General features: G+C 39.8%; 1 protein-coding gene across 1 annotated transcript in view; it reads right to left on the minus strand.

The window, feature by feature from the left end:
- The window catches only part of LOC116977779 (FRAS1-related extracellular matrix protein 1-like), a 161,810-nt gene that overhangs the window by 54,847 nt on the left and 87,700 nt on the right, over positions 1–19,263 (minus strand). The window contains exons 18-23 of the mRNA XM_033028527.1: positions 18,030–18,215; positions 15,330–15,526; positions 11,583–11,808; positions 8,160–8,304; positions 6,915–7,056; positions 1,497–1,692 (exon numbers count right to left, since the gene is read on the minus strand). Coding sequence (XP_032884418.1) covers positions 1,497–1,692; positions 6,915–7,056; positions 8,160–8,304; positions 11,583–11,808; positions 15,330–15,526; positions 18,030–18,215 — 1,092 coding nt within the window. The remainder of the gene's footprint in view (positions 1–1,496; positions 1,693–6,914; positions 7,057–8,159; positions 8,305–11,582; positions 11,809–15,329; positions 15,527–18,029; positions 18,216–19,263) is intronic.

Here is a 19,263-nt window from a genome sequence, read left to right on the forward strand (position 1 = left end):
AAATGTCCACAAGCCAATATCTAGAGTGAAATGATTTCACTGGCTCATTATCAGCATCAGCCATTCATACAATTGCATTGTCTGGTATAAGGACGCAGGGAGTCATCCTGTGGCAAGGGAAATTTACTGCTGGTGTCAGTGAAGGAAAACGTTTTCAAACTTTATTACCTCCGTCTCCTCAGGATCCCACATGGGAATCACCTGTGGCATCATCAGATCTCAGTAGAATTCATTGAACTGAAACATTAATTAATTCCAAAGATGTGCATGAGCTGCAAAGAGCTCCCAACATTTGTTTTATTCCAGGAAACCTCTCCTCATCATTGAATCTTTAAAATGTAGCTACTATTCCACATTTGAGCAGATCACTGTAGCAGATGTCAGATCAGCCTTCTTGAGAGTGAAACTGTGGAAAGCATATGGACTGAGTGGAGTCCCTGGCTGAGACAGGACCTGCACGGATCAGCTGGCAACAGATATCTTTCACCTCTCACTACTCTATTCTGTGGTCCCCACCTGCTTTAAGAAGACCGTTATCAACCCAGTACCATAGTGGTGTGTCTTAATGACAATCATCCAGTGGCTCTGACATCGACCTTCATTAAGTGTTTTGAGAGACTTGTCATGGCACACAATGACTTCAGCCTCACAGCCAGCCTTGATCTACTGCAGTTTACATACAACAGGTCCACAGTAGACACCATCCCCCTGGCCCTACACTCATCTCTGGCTAGAGATACAAGGACACCTACACCAGATTGCTATTTATTGATTATAGTTCTACTTTGATCAATGCCATGACCCCAATCAAACTAATCTCCAAACTACTGGACCTAGGGGTCAGCACCCCTGTCTGCCACTGGATCCTGGATGTCCTGACCCATAGACCACAATCAGTAAGGAAGGATAGGCAACAATGCATCCTCTACAATAATGGTCACCACCATGCAATGGTACAGTGCCCTGCAATGATCCATTCTCAGCCCCTTACTATACTCCCTATACACTCACACCTGTGCAGTCAGATTCTGCTCTAATTCCATCTACAAATGTATAGATGACACCACTATAGAGGGCCTCACCCATTTAGAACGGAGATGAAGAAACACTTTTTCACACAGGGAGTTGTGAGTCTGTGCAATTCTCTGCCTCAGAGGGCGGTGGAGGCCAGTTCTCTGGATATTTTCAAGAGAGAGTTAGATAGAGCTCTTAAAGTCAGGGGAGTCAGGGGATATGGGGAGAAGGCAGGAATGGGGTACTGGTTGAGGTTGGGCCTGATCCTGTGCTGTGCTGCTCTGCACAATTTAGTGGAATCATTAGTAGTCAAGGTTGAGTAAAGGAAAGGTCTATTTTTCTATTTCTACAAATGCAAATGTTCTTGGCCAAATTCTTAGTTTTCAAACAGAATCTTTTTCCAATAATTCTAAGACAAATTTTAATATTAACATTTTGAGATAGCAGTTTAAAAGACTGTCCAGTATTATTAACTTTCTCACCTTTCTTCATGTTTTTGAGCGATATTTCAAAATTCTGTGAAGGTAAGGCATTGTCCCCATCTGTAACGTGGAAACGAAAACTGTCACGTCCCGTCGACCCCACAACGGTGGTGTGGAGATACCAGAGTCGATTCATATCAATATCTTCTTGACTAAAATTCATGCCTGGGTATAGTCTAATCCATTCAATCATTGTCTATTCAAAGAATAAATGAACCAGATTAATACCCAATTATTTTATGCAGCTTGGATAATTATTTAGTTTACTTGAGTTTAGAGATACAGCGCGGAAACAGACCCTTCGGCCCACCGAGTCTGAGCCGACCAGCAATCCCCACACATTACCACAAGCCTACACACACTAGAGACAATTTTACACTTAAAGTATACAATCCCAAGCCAATTAACCTACATGCAGCACGTCTTTGGAGTGCGGCAGGAAACCAAAGATCTTGGAAAAAATCTAAGCACACAGGAAAAGGTCTAAACTTCGTACAGACAGCACCCGTAGTTGAGATTAAACCCAGGTCTCTGGTGCTGCAAGCGCTGTAAGGCAGGAACTCTACCGCTGCGCCACCATGCCGCCATAGTTGTATTTAGTCCTTGACCATGAAGCCTGTAATTTTTCTGCCATGGAGAGTGAACGCTTGCCTATGTGTTAAACTCACTCTCTGACCTTGAGCAAATCACATGATAAGACCTTCCTCAGCACAGCCAGCTTTAACCTATTGGCAAGGCCCTGCCATTCACACAGATGCTTGGTCAGTCGGTTTAGCCATCCCTCTTGGCTGAACCAGCCATCCTTTGAATAAACACTCAAAAAACATTTAAAAACGCCTCTGAAAAATATTGAAAAACAATACATAAAAAAAAGTGATACATAATATTTAACGATTATAGTGTAGAAGGCAGATTTCCCAATGTATATGCCGGGAAACTGCAGGAAGCTCCGTTGCATGAGGAGTGCAAGTCAGAGCAGAATTTAAAGACAAAAGTCAGGACTTTCACATTCACATATGCTTGTGTGTGAAAGTGCCAAGGTCCCTAACAGTAAACGCCAGTAGCTCCATATGGAACTGTCAAACCCTTAAGAAATAATTGCAGGCTGTGGCCAATTCCTCTTTTGCATCGTTCCCATCCTACGAAATACAACAATAGAACATTTAGATAGTACCTGAATGCAACAGAGGTGAAATGAAAATCGTTTTTGGTGCATTTCAAAGTATTGGTTACAGTGGATGTACAGTGAGCCTACTGTCTTTACACCAACATAATTTTTTTTAGAAGTTGGATCTTTGTAGCAATTAAATAAGTAACCAGTCTGTTTTCAGTAATCTTGATAGTAGGATATATGTTTTCAGATTCACTTCAGCAAGTAGACAGGACCTCTGTTTCATGTCACACCTTTAAGAAAGTAATTTCTAAGATAGTCACAGATAAGGAAGGCATAAACCCATTGTCATTCATTGAGACCATTATGTACTCCATTATAGCATCTAATTGTCTCTTAAAGATTCAATACATTTTGCTTTTACTACCATTTGCACATCCATTCTGCACACCGAATGCTCTTCATTTGAAAAATACTCCAAATATGATTCATATTATTAGTTTAGAATACCTTTGATCCTCAGTTATTTCCCAGACTATGTTCTTCCTCAAACATTATAACCCAAAAATTATACTGCTCACTCAGTTCTTTTCAATGCCAAAACAGTCTAAGTATCTCTAATCTTATACTGTCCCAGAGCCTAACCATTGAGGATCAGCCTCGTGATCCTTTTCCCATTTCATCCAAATTTTAGGAATTTCACTACTTTCATAACAACTAAAACCAGACACAGTATTGAGCGTAAAGTCTTCCCGGAGCAATATGATCAATCTCTCAAGTAAGTAAAAATCAAAAGAGCTGCAGTTGATGGAAATCTAAAACAAAAACACTTAAGGGCCTGTCCCACTTGGCAATTTTTTCGGCAACTGCTGGCGTCATATCAGTGTTGCCGAAAGATTTAGAACATTTCAAAATCTAGCCGCGACAAAAAAATGTTGCAACATTTGAGAAAACACTGCGTGTCATACGTCATCATGCCGCATCACTCCATGTCATTGGCGCATCATGCCGCAAATTTTTCGGTGACCTGATATGTCAGTCAATGATGCCGGCAGTCGCCGAAAAAATCGTCGTGGGACAGGCCCTTTAGGATCTCCAACCTGTAAAGTTAACATCTCTTCCCACAGATGAGATCTGACCTGCTGTGTACGATCAATGTCCTGCATGCCTTAGTTAAATATCTATTATCTCTGTATTTGTTGGACATGTGTGTGAAGACCACAAGGAGGTAAGCCTTAAACCTCTTTCGTGTCCATACTCAGCTTTTTCAGTACAATTCATTGAATGTGCAAGTTGTGTGTTTTTGCTGACAATGCATGCCGTTTTACATCTGTTTACATTAAAGTTAACTAACCCTCTTTCATTCCCAATACTTGCCATTGACATTCAATGGAAACAAGGCACTTAGATTATATATTTTAATTAATTCAGAAGGCGTAGGCATCTGACAAGACCAGCATTAACATCCATTCCTATTTATCCTTAAGAAATTGCTAATGATTCGTCTTCTTGAAATGTTGGATTCTGTGCCTTGAAGATACTCCCACAGAGCAAACGTACTTATGTTTGAATATGAGAACAATATTTACCTCTTTCAAATTCAACTCTCCTAATGCCATTTGTTTCTCTTTAAAAATCGCAAACCTCAACCTTCCTGTCTCTCAGCACCCTTTGATCAAGAACTTAATTTTTTGGGATATGCTTTTTTTAAGCCTATCTTGGCTACACCTGCCATTCAAACAATGCAATCCTTCATCAGCATGAGAGAGTTGAGACAATGCACTCATCCTGTAGAGGAGTTTGAGCACAAAATCTGATGACTCAGATGGACACAGCTGGAGAGCCAAGCTTACACTGAGTTAACACAGATAAAAGGCATACACTGTAGGACTAGAAATTTAATCATAGGGTGGAATATTTACGTGTTACATGGTAAGATATAATCTAAAACCCAAATGTTAAACTCCGATGGTATATGGCCCACTGAAAATTGTAGACCCAAGTTCTATCTTTATGACACATATTCAAGAGGGCTGCTCAGTATGTTTTGACGGCATCATTACATACGGCTGATGCAACCTTCACTGGGTTCTCTTTGCAGGAGCTGGCAATATCCTGACACGCTGCATACTCCTGCTTTACTTGATGAATTTGGGGCATTTAAAATTTTGACAAGAAGCACAACAGATTACACAAGGACCACCCTGACGTTGTTCTTTTCAATGAAAGTTTCTCCTTTCTTCCTTGGGCTGGACAATAGGGGAAGGGATTCACACCCTCACTACCAGAATGCCTGCCATATTGGGATTTGATGTTTTGAGCTCACACCACACCAGGAGATCACACAAAGTTGCACTGCAGATTAGCAGTAAAAGCAGATTATTCTGGACACAAGCAGTAGTTCAGACAATACCAATGGAAAGAGAAATGAAGATAATGTTTCAAATCAAAACCTTTTATTCCAATGAAGAGTTCTTTACCTCAAACTTTATCTGTTTCTCTTTTCACAGATGGTTTTGGACTGCTGAGTGTTTCCATGTTTTGTTGTTTTCATTTTAGATTTCCAACATCTGTAGTTTTTTGATTTTCAAAGTTGCACTGCCTACTACCTTAGCCTACTGTAGCCTATTATGCATATATACTTGCACCACAGTCTGGAATTATTGATTCTAACACATACAAAGTAATGGTGTCTGTGTAAGGGTCTCATTCGTCTGAAGCCCAGAACAAAACTGTTGCGGCTCTCCCACTCAGTGGCACTTCAATCTGTATTTTCACAAATAGGCTTAGTTTACAAGTGAAGTGAGACAATACCTTAATTTGCTTTGTTAAAACATCGGGTCATCAGGTGGCGCCACGCGCGGCAGCCTCTCCAGCAGTCTGTCTGTCCTTTCACCCTTTTTGTTATTTTTAGTTGTGTCAAAAGTATGTTTTTGGAGGCTTCTTAGTCTTTTTTATGTAGGGGGAAGGGGAAACCGTTTTCTCAGTCACTTCCTTGTCGAGGATACGTCTTTTCTCCGAGTCGCATCTTCGCCCCCCCCCCCCCCCTCGTGGCCTACCATCTGGATTGGCGCGGCCTTTTCTGCCGGAGACTGGCCAGAGCTTCAGCAGCAGCACAGCACTGGATTCCATCGCGGAGCGGGACGATGCCTTACCGGGGATCGCCGGAGCACCGGAGCATTGGGACTGCTGTTTAACATCGTGGAGCAGTGGCTTGCAGAGGTTCCAGCCACTGGCAGCGCTGACTTTAACATCGCAGAGTCCTGGGACCTCTTGCCAGGGGTCGCCAGCATCGACTCTCCGCCCAGCTCGGCCTGTGGACTTCGGGAGCCGCGGACTCCAGTAGGAAGTGGCCGATTCGGAAACTCCAAGCCACTGAGAGTGTTCTCTGTTCTGACGCCGGAGCTCCGATCTTCCCGGCGAGAGGGCCTGAAACATCGTGCCGCCCGTAGCGACGACTGCTGAGAGCTCAAAGGCCCCGACCACGGGTGAACAAAGAGGAATCTGACTGAACTTTATTGCCTTCTCTCACAGTGGGAAATGTTGATTCTGCTGTGTGGGGATGTTCATGTTAAATTCTATCGTGCATTGTGATCTTTTTATTCGTTTGCCTGTATGGTAACTCAAATCTCACTGTACCAATTGGTGCATGTGACAATAAATGTCTCTTGAACTCTTAAAATGAATGGTGACAATCTCGCTAGTTAGCTGGACATGTGCCCTAGTGGTGCTGCTTCTGACAGAGGAATGCAACACTGAATGATAATCCTGTCCTTGGATCTGAGACAAAGGCATGGCGAGGTCATTATGAAGGCTAAGTTTCATCCTTTTGCTGTAGTAGCAGCACTGTCAGAACTATTAAGCCTGTTCCTGTTACACCAGATTCCCAATTGTTGTGAACATATTAAAGGAAGGATGGGTTAAGGACAACAAAGCTGTTCGTGGCCGCAGTATTATAAAGGAAGTTACATCGTTTCATGCAGACTGCCTCTGGTTTGTGTTTTCTACATGCTGATATGCCTTTCCTCCTAAACATTTATTTAATTTCTTTGAAACTACTGACCACAAGGAACCTTCATCAACTGCAAGAAATCGCTGCACAAAAGAAGCAGTGGAAATCTTCCCCTCAGGTCCCACCACAATTTAAAAATAATTGTCCATGAATGATTAATGCGCTTTGCTTTTCTAAAGAGAATAATCACAGTTCCTGTATGGTGCAGTGATTTAAAGCCAGGAATTAGTTCTTCTCTGAACTCCTTCCATGTGTAGCATATGGGAATATCTTGAAATATTGTCTCAGGTTTTACCTTTAACTGCAGCTGTCCAAATGTAGGCACACTGTTAATAATATAGTTAAGCTCGAATCGTGGTGTGTCTTTGTCCTCAGCTTCTAAAACCACACTGGATATCACCTTGTTTTCTCCCATTTCGACTTCTAATCCAGTGTTCCTGAAGAGGAGAGAAACCAAACCAAACACACAACCATCAATGTAACTCCATCCATTGTTTCAGTCATTTAGGAAGGAATGCATTAGCAGAGGAATACACAATCGCCGGTCTATTATTGATTATCTTATATGGTTTTAACCACTGAAGATTACCTGCACATTTTCATAAATATGCCATCCAACAATCCTACAAGATAAATATTTTGCTGTTGTGAGCACATTCTGTCTTCAACTACATTAAGGCCCACGTCACAATCTAAGCAAAGCAATTTAACAAACCAAATATTGCTTGCATTTATCAATTCTATGGATGGTGGACATCAAAACGTTAATGTCTGAAAACTGAGTTCCAGTTATTGAATTCTGTGTATATCATCAACAGGCTATACTGATTACCAAGAACCGCTCCAGATTTTGTTGGAAAGCAATGACAAAATGGAAAGCTTAGCAGATTTTCTCCTTCCGAGCTCAGGGTGCTGGAGCCAACTGTATCACCGCTACCCCAGCTGAAATCAGCCAACTCAGCACCGGAACTTGGAACATTCTTGGCTGTACTGCTGAGCCTCACACTGCAAAGTTCACATAACTGCTGAACCAAAAGAGTGACTGAAACCATCAACCTGAGCACAAAGGGATAAAATAAGAAATGTTACGCAGTGACAGCTAAATCAGAAAGCCCAGACAACATTGTCCTTTAATATCATTAAGAAAATACAAAAATGTGTGTTTTGCATAGTCTCTTTCCCAACCTGATATCATTATATTCCATAATGCCCTTAGTTCGATATATTTCACCATTTTTACAAATTTACCAATGATAGTCATTGCAAATGTTTTAAACTTCATGAATTGATGCTAAATTAACCGATACGTGAGAAACATTTATCCTATCCTATGAGCATTACGCAATGGTTCTAATGATAAGCTCCAAAGCAAAAAGAATCCAAGTCTTCCAACCAACAGAAAATAAAAACTACATTAAACTTCAAAAAGTGGCATACCAATCACTTCGGACCACCCAAAAAACAAGCTTCCTCAGTGCTTTGGAGTAAACTACTCAAGCAATTCATGTTGTGGATCTCTCACCAGAGGATTGATGCTTACTTTATAATAACTGGCCTCTCATCATTGATTGCTATAACATGGATATATACTATCCCATGGACCATGTGCTTGCCATCTGACAATTGTATGGTAAAACAATCCGTCAGGGTTTCAGTGTCGTCATGCATGTACACGAGCTTCATCCCTGCAAAATAAAGTTACATTGAGTCAATGAGTGCACATGACGCTATAAACATGCAGAACATGTACACCACAAAGCACTGGGATATTGTTTAATAGAAATATCATGAAATAATGTCTCAAATTAAATTTGATTTACAAAGTTGGAAGACTATTTGGGTATTAATCATGGAGGTGCCATGTTATGATTTTATTTTTATATCATCTGTTAGGTAATTTTTGAAGAAGTTAGTTGAGAGTGATATCAATTGAAAAATTTACAGCAGAAAATATTCAACGGTATTAGTAAAGTGTGGCCTTGGAAGTTCGGCAAAGCATGAAGTGCAGATTCTGACAATTGGTGCAATTGTATGAAAATATTTCTCAGATGTAGGTTCTTCCGGGAAAATTAACTCAGTAAATGATGCAGCTTTACAGTTACTGCTTTCTCCAGCAACAGCCATTTTCATCTCCCATCTCTCCGAATGGCAATTCCCAAATTTGGATGTTAAAAAAGTCTAGGATTGTTTTCACAAACTTAGTCAAATGTCTTGTATCAATAAAGATGAGTTATCTTGAATGATTAAGACGAAAATCAACGAAAATGATTTCCTATGAAGTATCCAATTGGAGTTATGGAAGTTTACATGTAGATATTATAGTCTTCAGGTAAACTGGGGACAGGTATTGTCTGAGCTGAATTTTTTTTGGATCCACAAAGTTAATTCATGTTCATTCATAAGTGTAGTCACTTTGCTCATCACTGCCTATGTCAGTTAAGCTGCATTTCTCATTTCTCGCAGAAAATGATTGAAATGCTCAGCAGGTCAGGCCACATCTGTTTGAAGGCAAACAGAGTAAATGTTTCAAGTCAAAGGCATATTTTCAGAACTGAGGGAAGACTTTCCAGTTATGTGTCTTCCCAGTTCTGACACAAAGTCTTCAACGTGAAACATTACTTCTGTTTTTCTTCCCACAGATGTAGTCCAACCAGCATTTTCAGTTTTTATTTTAGATTTCCAGTATCTTGATTTTATTTTTATTTTCAAGCTATGCTTCTTTATTTGGGACAGATGCTGTGTAGTGCAAATAAGAACAGCGCCATTAAATCCAGATCAGAACCCACTATTGCACATTTCAGTAGTATGGGTGTCCAGGTCACTCCATTTCCTGCTAGAGAGTCCATTTTAAGGGCCTGTCCCACTTGGACGTCATTTGCACGTAATTTATGCAACATCATTTACGCGTCACAAGGCACGTCGCGTGCGTCGTGCCGCGCACGTGATGCGCGCAAGGTAGGCATTACATGCGCATGGTGCGCATTACGCGTGCATGGTGCGTGGTGATGTAGGCAGTGACGCGCGGTCGCGCGTGGCGCCCCAGGATTTTGGGATGTACAAAATCTTTGCGCGCCATCTGCGTGACGCGCAAATAATGCCCAAATGGGACAGGCCCTTTAGCATTAATATATAGCTTTTCTCAATTATCTCCTCCATTCAGGGATTTTCCCTTTAAAAAAAATTAAAAACTTACCTTTTATAAAGTAAACCTTTAAAAAAAAAAAGTTTTATGTCCACAGCATTTCTGTGGTTGTTCATCTTGCGCCCCCCCCTCCCTATTGACTGTTTTAGCAAACCTTTCATCTTGAAGCCAGTTATCTTTAAGTGTTGGCATTCACACCACTGTGCAAGTTCACAGTGGTAAATGCATCTCACGTTATGAGTTTTCCATGAAAGTGCAGTAGTGACCAACCCCAGAGGTCCGGTGGTACATTAATAAAAATAGTCAGTGTGGAATTGAGGCTTAAAATCCAGGACATGCAACGTGATCCCTGGGAACATGTTCTATCTTGAACTGCTATTCTTAGTGGGGCAATGAGAGGGAAAGTTATAAATGGACACTTTTTCCGGGCTTGAGGCAGAAAAAAGTCATGATCTTTCTGGAAAATTCATCCATGTAGTGCCAGCTGAGAATAGGATTGCCCACACTGCAAGTCTTGTCTGGTTGAACAACAGGCTAAAATCCACACCTTAGATGAATGACAATTTGAGTGAAGACATGTGAGATTGTAGGAATTGGGTCCTACTGTCCAAATATTGGAAGATACAAAGCAAACCCTTGTCCGTTTTTATGAAGCATGAAAATAAAATGCAGATACAGTATCTCTTACTCCCAGTGCCCATCTCTTTGACACTCTAAATCCTATTTTACACATGGATGCACATCATTCTTGGTCTTTTTTAATGCAACTACTATTTCAATAATGAGGTTCATTTTGTTTCTACTTTTAGCCTACATTTCAAATTAGTTCCTTTACACTCGCAATCCAATATCAAACACATTGATGTTTATCTCTACAATTAAATTATGATATTAAATTAATACAAATATAGATACTGTCATGATAAAATATTAAACGCATTAGTAAAAATTTGCTATAATATGGTTAGCATTTTGTGCAAGTTCAATACACCAGAAAAAAAAACAAAGTTTCTGTTCTTAATGTATAAATAAACATAATTGGATCAATAATGAAACCAACTGTTTTCCATGTGGATTTTCTTTGCTTCCTAAAATATAATCCTCATCTGCCTTTACTCACCCGGTATGTGCTTTAAATGTCTCAGACTATACATCTCATGCTTTCATTGATTGAAGTAGCACTGGACAATAATGTGGCACAGGTAATATTTGACAGCAGACACCTGGTTAATGCTGTTTATTTCCTGCTGCCTGTCTTAACTGTTCTGTTAAAGTATTAACTGTAGCTCCCAATTATTTAATAAGAATAAATAATCTCCTGGCATCAGTTCACCCCAAAGGAAATTCAGAATATCTGATGGTTCATAAAAAATGTAATGTTTGACCAGAACACGTCAGACAGCCATTTTTAACTTTAATCCAGTAATATATATAATTCTTATATTAACAAATAAGCAAACAAAATAAGTCATCTTATACACCATATCTGACAATGATCTTCAACTTTTAGAGATAAATAACCATCTCGGATTTTAAACTAAAAGGCTCAAGAATAAGATACGAATAAACAAATTTCTAAATAATTTATTCTCATTGCTATTATTATTATTATTATTATTATTATTATTATTATTATTATTATTATTATTACATAATACTCTTTTTGTAGTATTACTCTTTTTGTAGTATTACTCTTTTTGTAGTATAGATTTACTACATTTTCTACCTTGACTGACAAATAAACTTGCCACAGAAGATAAAGAGTCATGTAGTTATACTGGATGTCCAGCAGAGGACATCTGCAGCACACTGTATACAGACCTTGTTTGAGTTCATCCATGCTAAAGTTGTGTACTGACAAACTGTGATGTAGTACTTCAGCATTCATCTGTCTGTACGCAGCAATATCAGTGCCATAGATGCCATTCAAAAGCACTCCATGGGCTGGGGGGCTAACCACAGAGAAGATCAGTGTATCACGAGGAACATCCATATCTGCAGCATTCAGCACTCCAGGGCCAATCTCACATAAATCGCCCTCTAATATCTGCATTAAAAAGAGAGTTTAATTCATATCTTGAATTTACTGATAACACTGATAGTTAGTTTCTTCAGCATGCATTATAAGCTATTTGGCAGGGCTTGCAAATTTGTGGCCAGCAATATGGTGGACGGAGGGTTGTGGTATGATACAAAGTCCTGGAGTAATTTAGCAGGTTAGTAGTGTTGCTCCAGCACTTTGTGCATTACTTTAGATTCCAGTATCTACAGTTTCGTGGTTCTCCAGAGAGTTGTAGTAATGTGGGTGGAGGAATTGTCATTATGGTGGGTGGAATGCACAATTTAGAAGGAACATAAATGCACGCTGCTTCCTTCGCAATTAGTTTCTTCAAAAATACTCATCAACTAATGCCTCTGGAAGAATATCTGGACCATTCACAAGTTACAACAGTAACATGGAGGTTATGGCGTGCCTAATTTAGTTTTGAAAGCTAATAGCCTTGCTGACAACAGTTACTATGCCAAACAAAATTCTAGGCCAAAAATATTTTAATAAAGAAACTAGTTTTAAGGAGAGCCTTAAGGAATGAGGGACAGAAAGAGAGAGAGTGAGACAGCTTGAGGGTAAGATTATTAAGAATATGCAGTAAAAATAGTGCAATGAAGGGTGAGTGAATGCAAAAATAGTCAGAATGAGAGGAAGTGCAAGTTCAACGGGAGGGTAGAGTCTGAATGAGCAGAGCTGGATCAAGCCATGTCAACAAGACTTTTGAATTTGAGGCACTAGTGCTCTTTTTAAAAAACTGTTCATCTTGTTCAATATGAATCTATGAAAATATAGAAAACTGCGTTGTCCTTGGGAAAAACATGAAATAAAGCAAATTCATTGGAACATTTAAGTTATCCAGCTTTTTCTCAACTTAGTTTGAACAACTATTAGCAGAAGAGGTTTCCAATCCCAACTCAGCAGGTCGGGCCACACCAGTGGAAGGAGATACAGACTGAATGTTTCGTCAGAGACTCTTTGTCAGCACTGGTATCTGCTGCACATTTCCAATGTTTTCTATTTTATTCTAGATTCTCATCTTCTGTAGTTTCTTTGACTTTCAATTTCAAACTCTGCCACCATTTGTATGTATAAATTATGTTTAACTTCACATTTCTATAAGGATCCAGTTAAAGGTCATGGGTTGCAATTGGCACAACTTTACACTATTGGCTGAATAGCAACCAGAAAGGGATGGATCTTGAAAGTAACTTTAAAGCGAGAGACGTGGTGTTCGACATCAGTAATTTAGAGCTAAATACAAGGGCTGCTTCAATGAGGATTAATGTTTATGTTAGAATTTGCTTCATGGTCAATATGAGAAAGAAAAGACTGGTCAGGTGAGCAGAAAAGTGGCAAGTGGAGTTCAGTCAAATGAGATCTGAGGTAATGGATTTGGAAAGGTGAAATGAGGAAAGGAAATGAATAATAGACACAAAATGCTGGAGTAACTCAGCAGGACAGGCAGCATCTCTGGAGAGAAGGAATGGGTGATGTTTTGGGTCGAGAGTCAGAGGAGAGGAACACATGGAGATATGGAAGGGCAAGGTGTGAAAACAGAGATCAAAGGGGACGCTGATCAAGGAAATGTTGAATGGTAAATTGTTAGCTAAGGAGAAGGTGACAACGAGGTATACAATCTGTAAAATTAATCAGAAGGACAGTAAAACTAGTCAGAGAACTCGGATGGGGGAGGGATGGAGAGGGCGAGAAAGCATGGGTTACTTGAAGTTAGAGAAATCAATATTCATACCATTGGGTTGTAAGCTGCCCAAGCAAAATATGAAGTGCTGCTCCTCCAATCTATTTTGCTTGGGCTGCTTATTGGAGGAACATATTTTGGTTGAATGGATTGGACAATGTCAGTGGAGATGTAGGAACAAGTGCCACATCTCCCAAAGCTACTGGGGGAAGTGCCTGGGGAAGGGTGGGGTGGCCATTTGTGTTGGAACAATAGCAGAGCTGCGGGATACAGAGAGAGTTCCATACACAACAGCAGGAGGGAAACCACATTTACTGAAGGGAGAAGACATTTCAGATGTTCTCGAGTGGAAAGCCTTGTCTTGTGAGCAGGTGTGGTAGAATAAGGGATGGCTCCCATGAAAGAGGCAGAGTGGGAGGAGTGGCAGAGTCTGGAGCCTATAGCTATACCTTAGACTTGACGAAAGTGTGAGGAGTCAAAAGAAGTGTTGTTAAGGGGGTGTATATAATTCCACCAGGTGGAGGAGAGTGTTAATTGAGGGGAACTTAGTGGGCTTCTGTTCAATGAAGAAACAGAAGGCACTGAGGTCTTCTTCAAGGGGAATGAAGGTGGTAAAGGAATGGTCCATGGTAATGATGAGGCAGTTGGGGGCAAGACATTGGAAGTTATTGAATTGGTGAAGAGCTTATAAGTAGAAAGGAACCGGTCAAGGGAAACAAGATAGATCAAAATATTTGGACATGAGCTTGGTGGGGCAGGAGCAGATAGAAACAATAGGCCAGCCTATTCTCTTTATGGATTTTGAGAACAAAATAGAAATGGGCAATATAGTATCAGGATACTATAAGGCATGAGGCTGTGGAGGAAAGATCATCAAAATGAATTAGATCTGAGATGGTCTGGGAGATGGTAGCCTTGTATTTGTCTGTGGGGTCATGGTCTAGGGGTTGGTAGGAGAAGGTGTCTGAGAGATTTGCTTTGAATTTCACTCATTTAGTATAATTAATCAGCTGGAAGAGGAATGTAGGAAACATCATAGCTGAACCAATTCCTCATTTTACTAGGCACCTGTACAAAAACATATTCCATATTTATGAAAGATTATTTTAATATTGTGCTTTGTGCAACCTCATGATGTACATACAATGAACTGCCCTTAATGTTTGGATAATGCTTTAGATTAAAAGCCTAATTTGAATGCAGCAAGCTCTCACATGTAGCAGTATGTTAATAACCAGATACATTATTTAATTTACTTAGGTTGTGGGATAAATGCTAGCAAGGATACCAATAATAACTCTGTGTATCCTGAACAATTTCAAAAAATTACAGGGACTTCAGGCTGCTTTTAACCAAATTCAAGTTTGGCATATTTACTCACCACCTGAGATAGCTCTATTAATCTCATCATTTAGCATTATCTTACATTTCCACTTTTACTTCTTTATGTAAAATATGAGAAAAGCATTAAAAGTGATAATTTGCCTAAATATGCAGGTATAAGGGAAACATATAGTCCACCATCTTCTCGTCATAAGCACAGTGAAAATGCAGTTATTGGGTATTTCTAATCCAATGACACATGACACACACAGCCCAATGTACCCTGGGTGACACTAATTTGAATTTTATTCCCCATAAATTCAAACAACTAAATGTGGCTTGATTTTCAGATTAATGGCAACCAAATGGTCAGTGCGTTGTTACAAATAACGAAAATTGTTATGCGGGATAAAATACAAAATAAAGTCTGAACTAACTGGCACAGATCATGAATAAGCATGAATCGTATTGTTTTTGTTTCTATGTCCATACTCACTGTGATGTTTCCCAGATGCAAATCTGGCGTTTCATCGTTGATAGGGTTGATGATGACATAAAATGGCACAGCCATGGATTGATGTACAGCGTCACTAACAGATACCATAAAGTGGTCAGCTGTGGGCTCCATCTGGTTATGTATGCACTGGACGTAGTTGATGTAACCTGCCCTGAGGTGCTGCAGACTGAAGGAAGCTATTAAAGAAACAGGTTAGATCAAAGATCCATGGTTTCAAATTGCATAAAAACCTAAGCAGATCCCTCCAAATAATTCACATTCATGTGACATTCATCCAGTTGGGATCCTGGGAACCAGGCTATAATTTTGCAAAGTTTCTCAACTCTATATTTAGCACAATACGAGAGTCTTGCAGCAAAAATACTAAAGACACTGAACTCTAGTCCTGACTGATTGAAGCTAGAATGAATAATGAATCCAAGGTCTTGGGACAGAACATGTTTTTTTGAGTATATAGCACCTGATATCGGACAGAAATTCCTTAGCAAAACACATTGATATAAGATTGTTAAGGGCTTGGACACACTAGAGGCAGGAAACATGTTCCCGATGTTGGGGGAGTCCAGAACCAGGGGCCACAGTTTAAGAATAAGGAGTAAGCCATTTAGAACGGAGACGAGGAAACACTTTTTCTCACAGAGAGTGGTGAGTCTGTGGAATTCTCTGCCTCAGAGGGCGGTGGAGGCAGGGTCTCTGGATGCTTTCAAGAGAGAGCTATATAGGGCTCTTAAAAATAGCGGAGTCAATGGATATGGGGAGAAGGCAGGGACGGGGTACTGATTGGGGATGATCAGCCATGATCACATTGAATGGCGGTGCTGGCTCGAAGGGCCAAATGGCCTGCTCCTGCACCTATTGTCTATTGTCTATTGATTTTTTATACACTGGTCAGTACAGTTAAAATCCAAAGTTGATCACTAAATACCACTATTCCGTGCACATGTGCAATGAGGAATTGTACTGTAATGTCCATGCTATGAGAAGTTTATGGATGGACACAATGATCAGCGTGGTTTTACAAAGCCAAGAACTAGTGTGTTATAAGCAATAAGCTCCAAACAAGAGCTAAACATTGATGATAATGGCCTTCTGAAGAACTATCACACTGCCTTGCACTGCCAACAATAGGCAAACATTGATTAGTTGCAGATAATCAAATCAGATCAGTAGCTGTTTCCTTTTCATAATCAAGAGGTTTCTTTGCCCATCGACCCAAAACGTCACCTATTCCTTCGCTCCAGGGATGCTGCCTGTTCTGCTGAGTTACTCCAGCATTTTGTGCCTACCTTCGATTTAAACCATCATCTGCAGTTTCTTCCTACACATTTTGTCTACAGCAGGATAGTATGATTCAGTCTATGAATGGGCTCATCGATCACCTTCGTCACCTCCTCAAAAAACTCAATCAGGTTACCTTGGACCCGCTAATCCAGGAAACATTCTGGCAAACCGTCTCTGCATCCTTTGCATAGGCTCCACATCCTTCCTGTAATGGAGCAACCTAAACTACATGCAATACTCTAAATGGGGCCTAACCAAAGTCCTGCAAAGCTGCATCATGACTTCCTGACTTTTATAGGTTAATGCCCTGATCAATAAAAGCAAGAATATCATATGCCTTCTTTGCCTCTCTACTTGTGTTGCCAGTTTCAGGGAGTTATGTACTTGTATCCCAAGATCCCTCTGCACATCCACGCTGTTAAGAATCATGCCATTAATTGTATATTTACCCCTTACATTTGACGTCTTGACCTCCCAAAGTGCAATACCTCACACTTGCTCAAATTAAACTTCATCTGCCATTTCTGTTGCTGATCTATATACTGATGTATACCTTGAGAGCCTTCCTCATTGTCCTCAAGCTCAGAAATCTTAGTGTCATCTTCAAACTGACTAACCGACCTGTCTACATTTAGGTCCAATTCATTTGCTATATCACAAACAGCAGTCCCAGCACAGATCCCTGCAGAATTCCACTGGTCACTGACCTCAGCCTGAATCCATATAACCAATTCACTGTTAATCCCACGCATTTTAATCTTCTGGTTCAGCCTACCATGGAGGATTTTATCAATTGCCTTACTAAAACACACGTGGGCAACGTCCACCGCCCTACCCTCATCTTCGTCACCTCCTCAAAAAACTCAATCAGGTTAGTAAGACACGACCTTTCATGCACAAAGCCATGCTGATTGTCCTTGTTTATATCTCAGCTCAAAAGATAATATCTTTTATCAAACTTCAATATTATTTTGAAATAATTTATTTGACTTTTTAACATTTGTTATTAATACACTCCATCCCGTTAAGAACGGTTCTGCTTTTACACTCTTTAAGTTGATTTTGTCCATAAGTTTGAAAATACACAACAATCACTCAATATGATAATCAAACCTCCACCATATTGTAATGAATTGCTTCAAAAGTACATAAGATTCATAAAGAAGAACAATTACTATAAGTGTAGAGATAGGGGAAACTAGCGCTATCGTTTGTAAGAGCAAATGTCTGTATCAACGTTGAATTTAAATTTTTATTATTATGGGAGCTTGTTCATATGTACGTCCATAGGCTAGGAATGGTCTTTAGATCATTATATTTTTGCAGTTGTGTTGGTTAGTAGGCAGATATATTTCAATGATTGCTTGTTGCACTTGAGATTAAACTGTTATATTTTACCTATGTTTATTCCAGCATTACTCTTCTCATACCCTGGTGATGGCAGTATGTTCTCCAGATATCCATACTGGGGCAAGCTTTCCAGTTCAAAGATTAGTTCCTCTGAGATGGTGTCCTCATCTGCGGCAGAAAGGAAATCCCACAGCAAACTGGTTTGCGATGCTTCATCCACTGTAAAAATGTCTCCTATAAAAGAAGAGGTTATACTGTGTTTTACAACAAAATTAGCTTAGCAACTCTGATATAAACTAAGTCATAACATGGAAGCAAGCCTGTCGGTCGGTCCAACTGATATATACTAACCAAAATGAACATTTCAGGAAAAAGATTGGCCAAATTGATACATTGGATTTTGCACTGTCTATTGAACTTGCTAGATGATCCAACTGCCATTATGGAAAGTTATTGCAGGGTGATTAAATCTGCTGCCTAATATTCCACCATTAGCAAGGGCAGGCAAAAATGAAAGAAATAATTTTGACTTGGCAGATGTTGAAATAGAACAAGATTCATTTTGTACCAAATTACGAAACAGCAATAGCAGAAAACTTGGGACGTATTTATTTACAAATTGTAGTTGGAATATTGGTAACATACAAGAGGAGATGTTAATGCATATGCAGATCATCCCCAGGTCTCTGCAAGGTTCTGTTCATGTGAACTCTTCATAACCCACACAGCAGAAGAAACCTGCAGCCTTGTAACAGCCGATAAATCTATTCTGCTGATCATCTCAATGCATGTTTGTATGTACGGACTGTGTATAAGACAGGCATTTGCAAACTGGGAAGAACCTGTATAAACTGGATAAATCAAACTTTACTGCAATAAGGTGAAAAATTAATTCATGGAATGTATACAAAATGATTTCCACAACAATATATTGAGCACCACCGGAAATTGGAGGAACAGCACCTCATATTCCGCTTGGGGCGTCTGCATCCTGGTGGCTGGTGGTAAAAATTGTTTTATACCCTTCCCCAGATCTGTGTCTTGACACAATCCTGTCTCGGAGATCTACGGACAATTTTGAGTTTCATAGCAAAGGGTCTGAATACTTATGTAAATGTGATATTTAAGTTATTTCTTTTTAATTACTTTGCAAAAATTTCTAAACACATGTTTTTACTTTTTTATTATTGGGCATTGTATGTAGATTGATGATATTAAAAAAAATTAATCCTTTTTAGAATAAAAGCCCTGTCCTACGGTACGAGTTCATTCCAAGAGTTCT

This window comes from Amblyraja radiata, chromosome 10, assembly GCF_010909765.2.
Source record: "Amblyraja radiata isolate CabotCenter1 chromosome 10, sAmbRad1.1.pri, whole genome shotgun sequence".
NCBI classification, from domain to species: Eukaryota; Metazoa; Chordata; class Chondrichthyes; order Rajiformes; family Rajidae; genus Amblyraja; species Amblyraja radiata.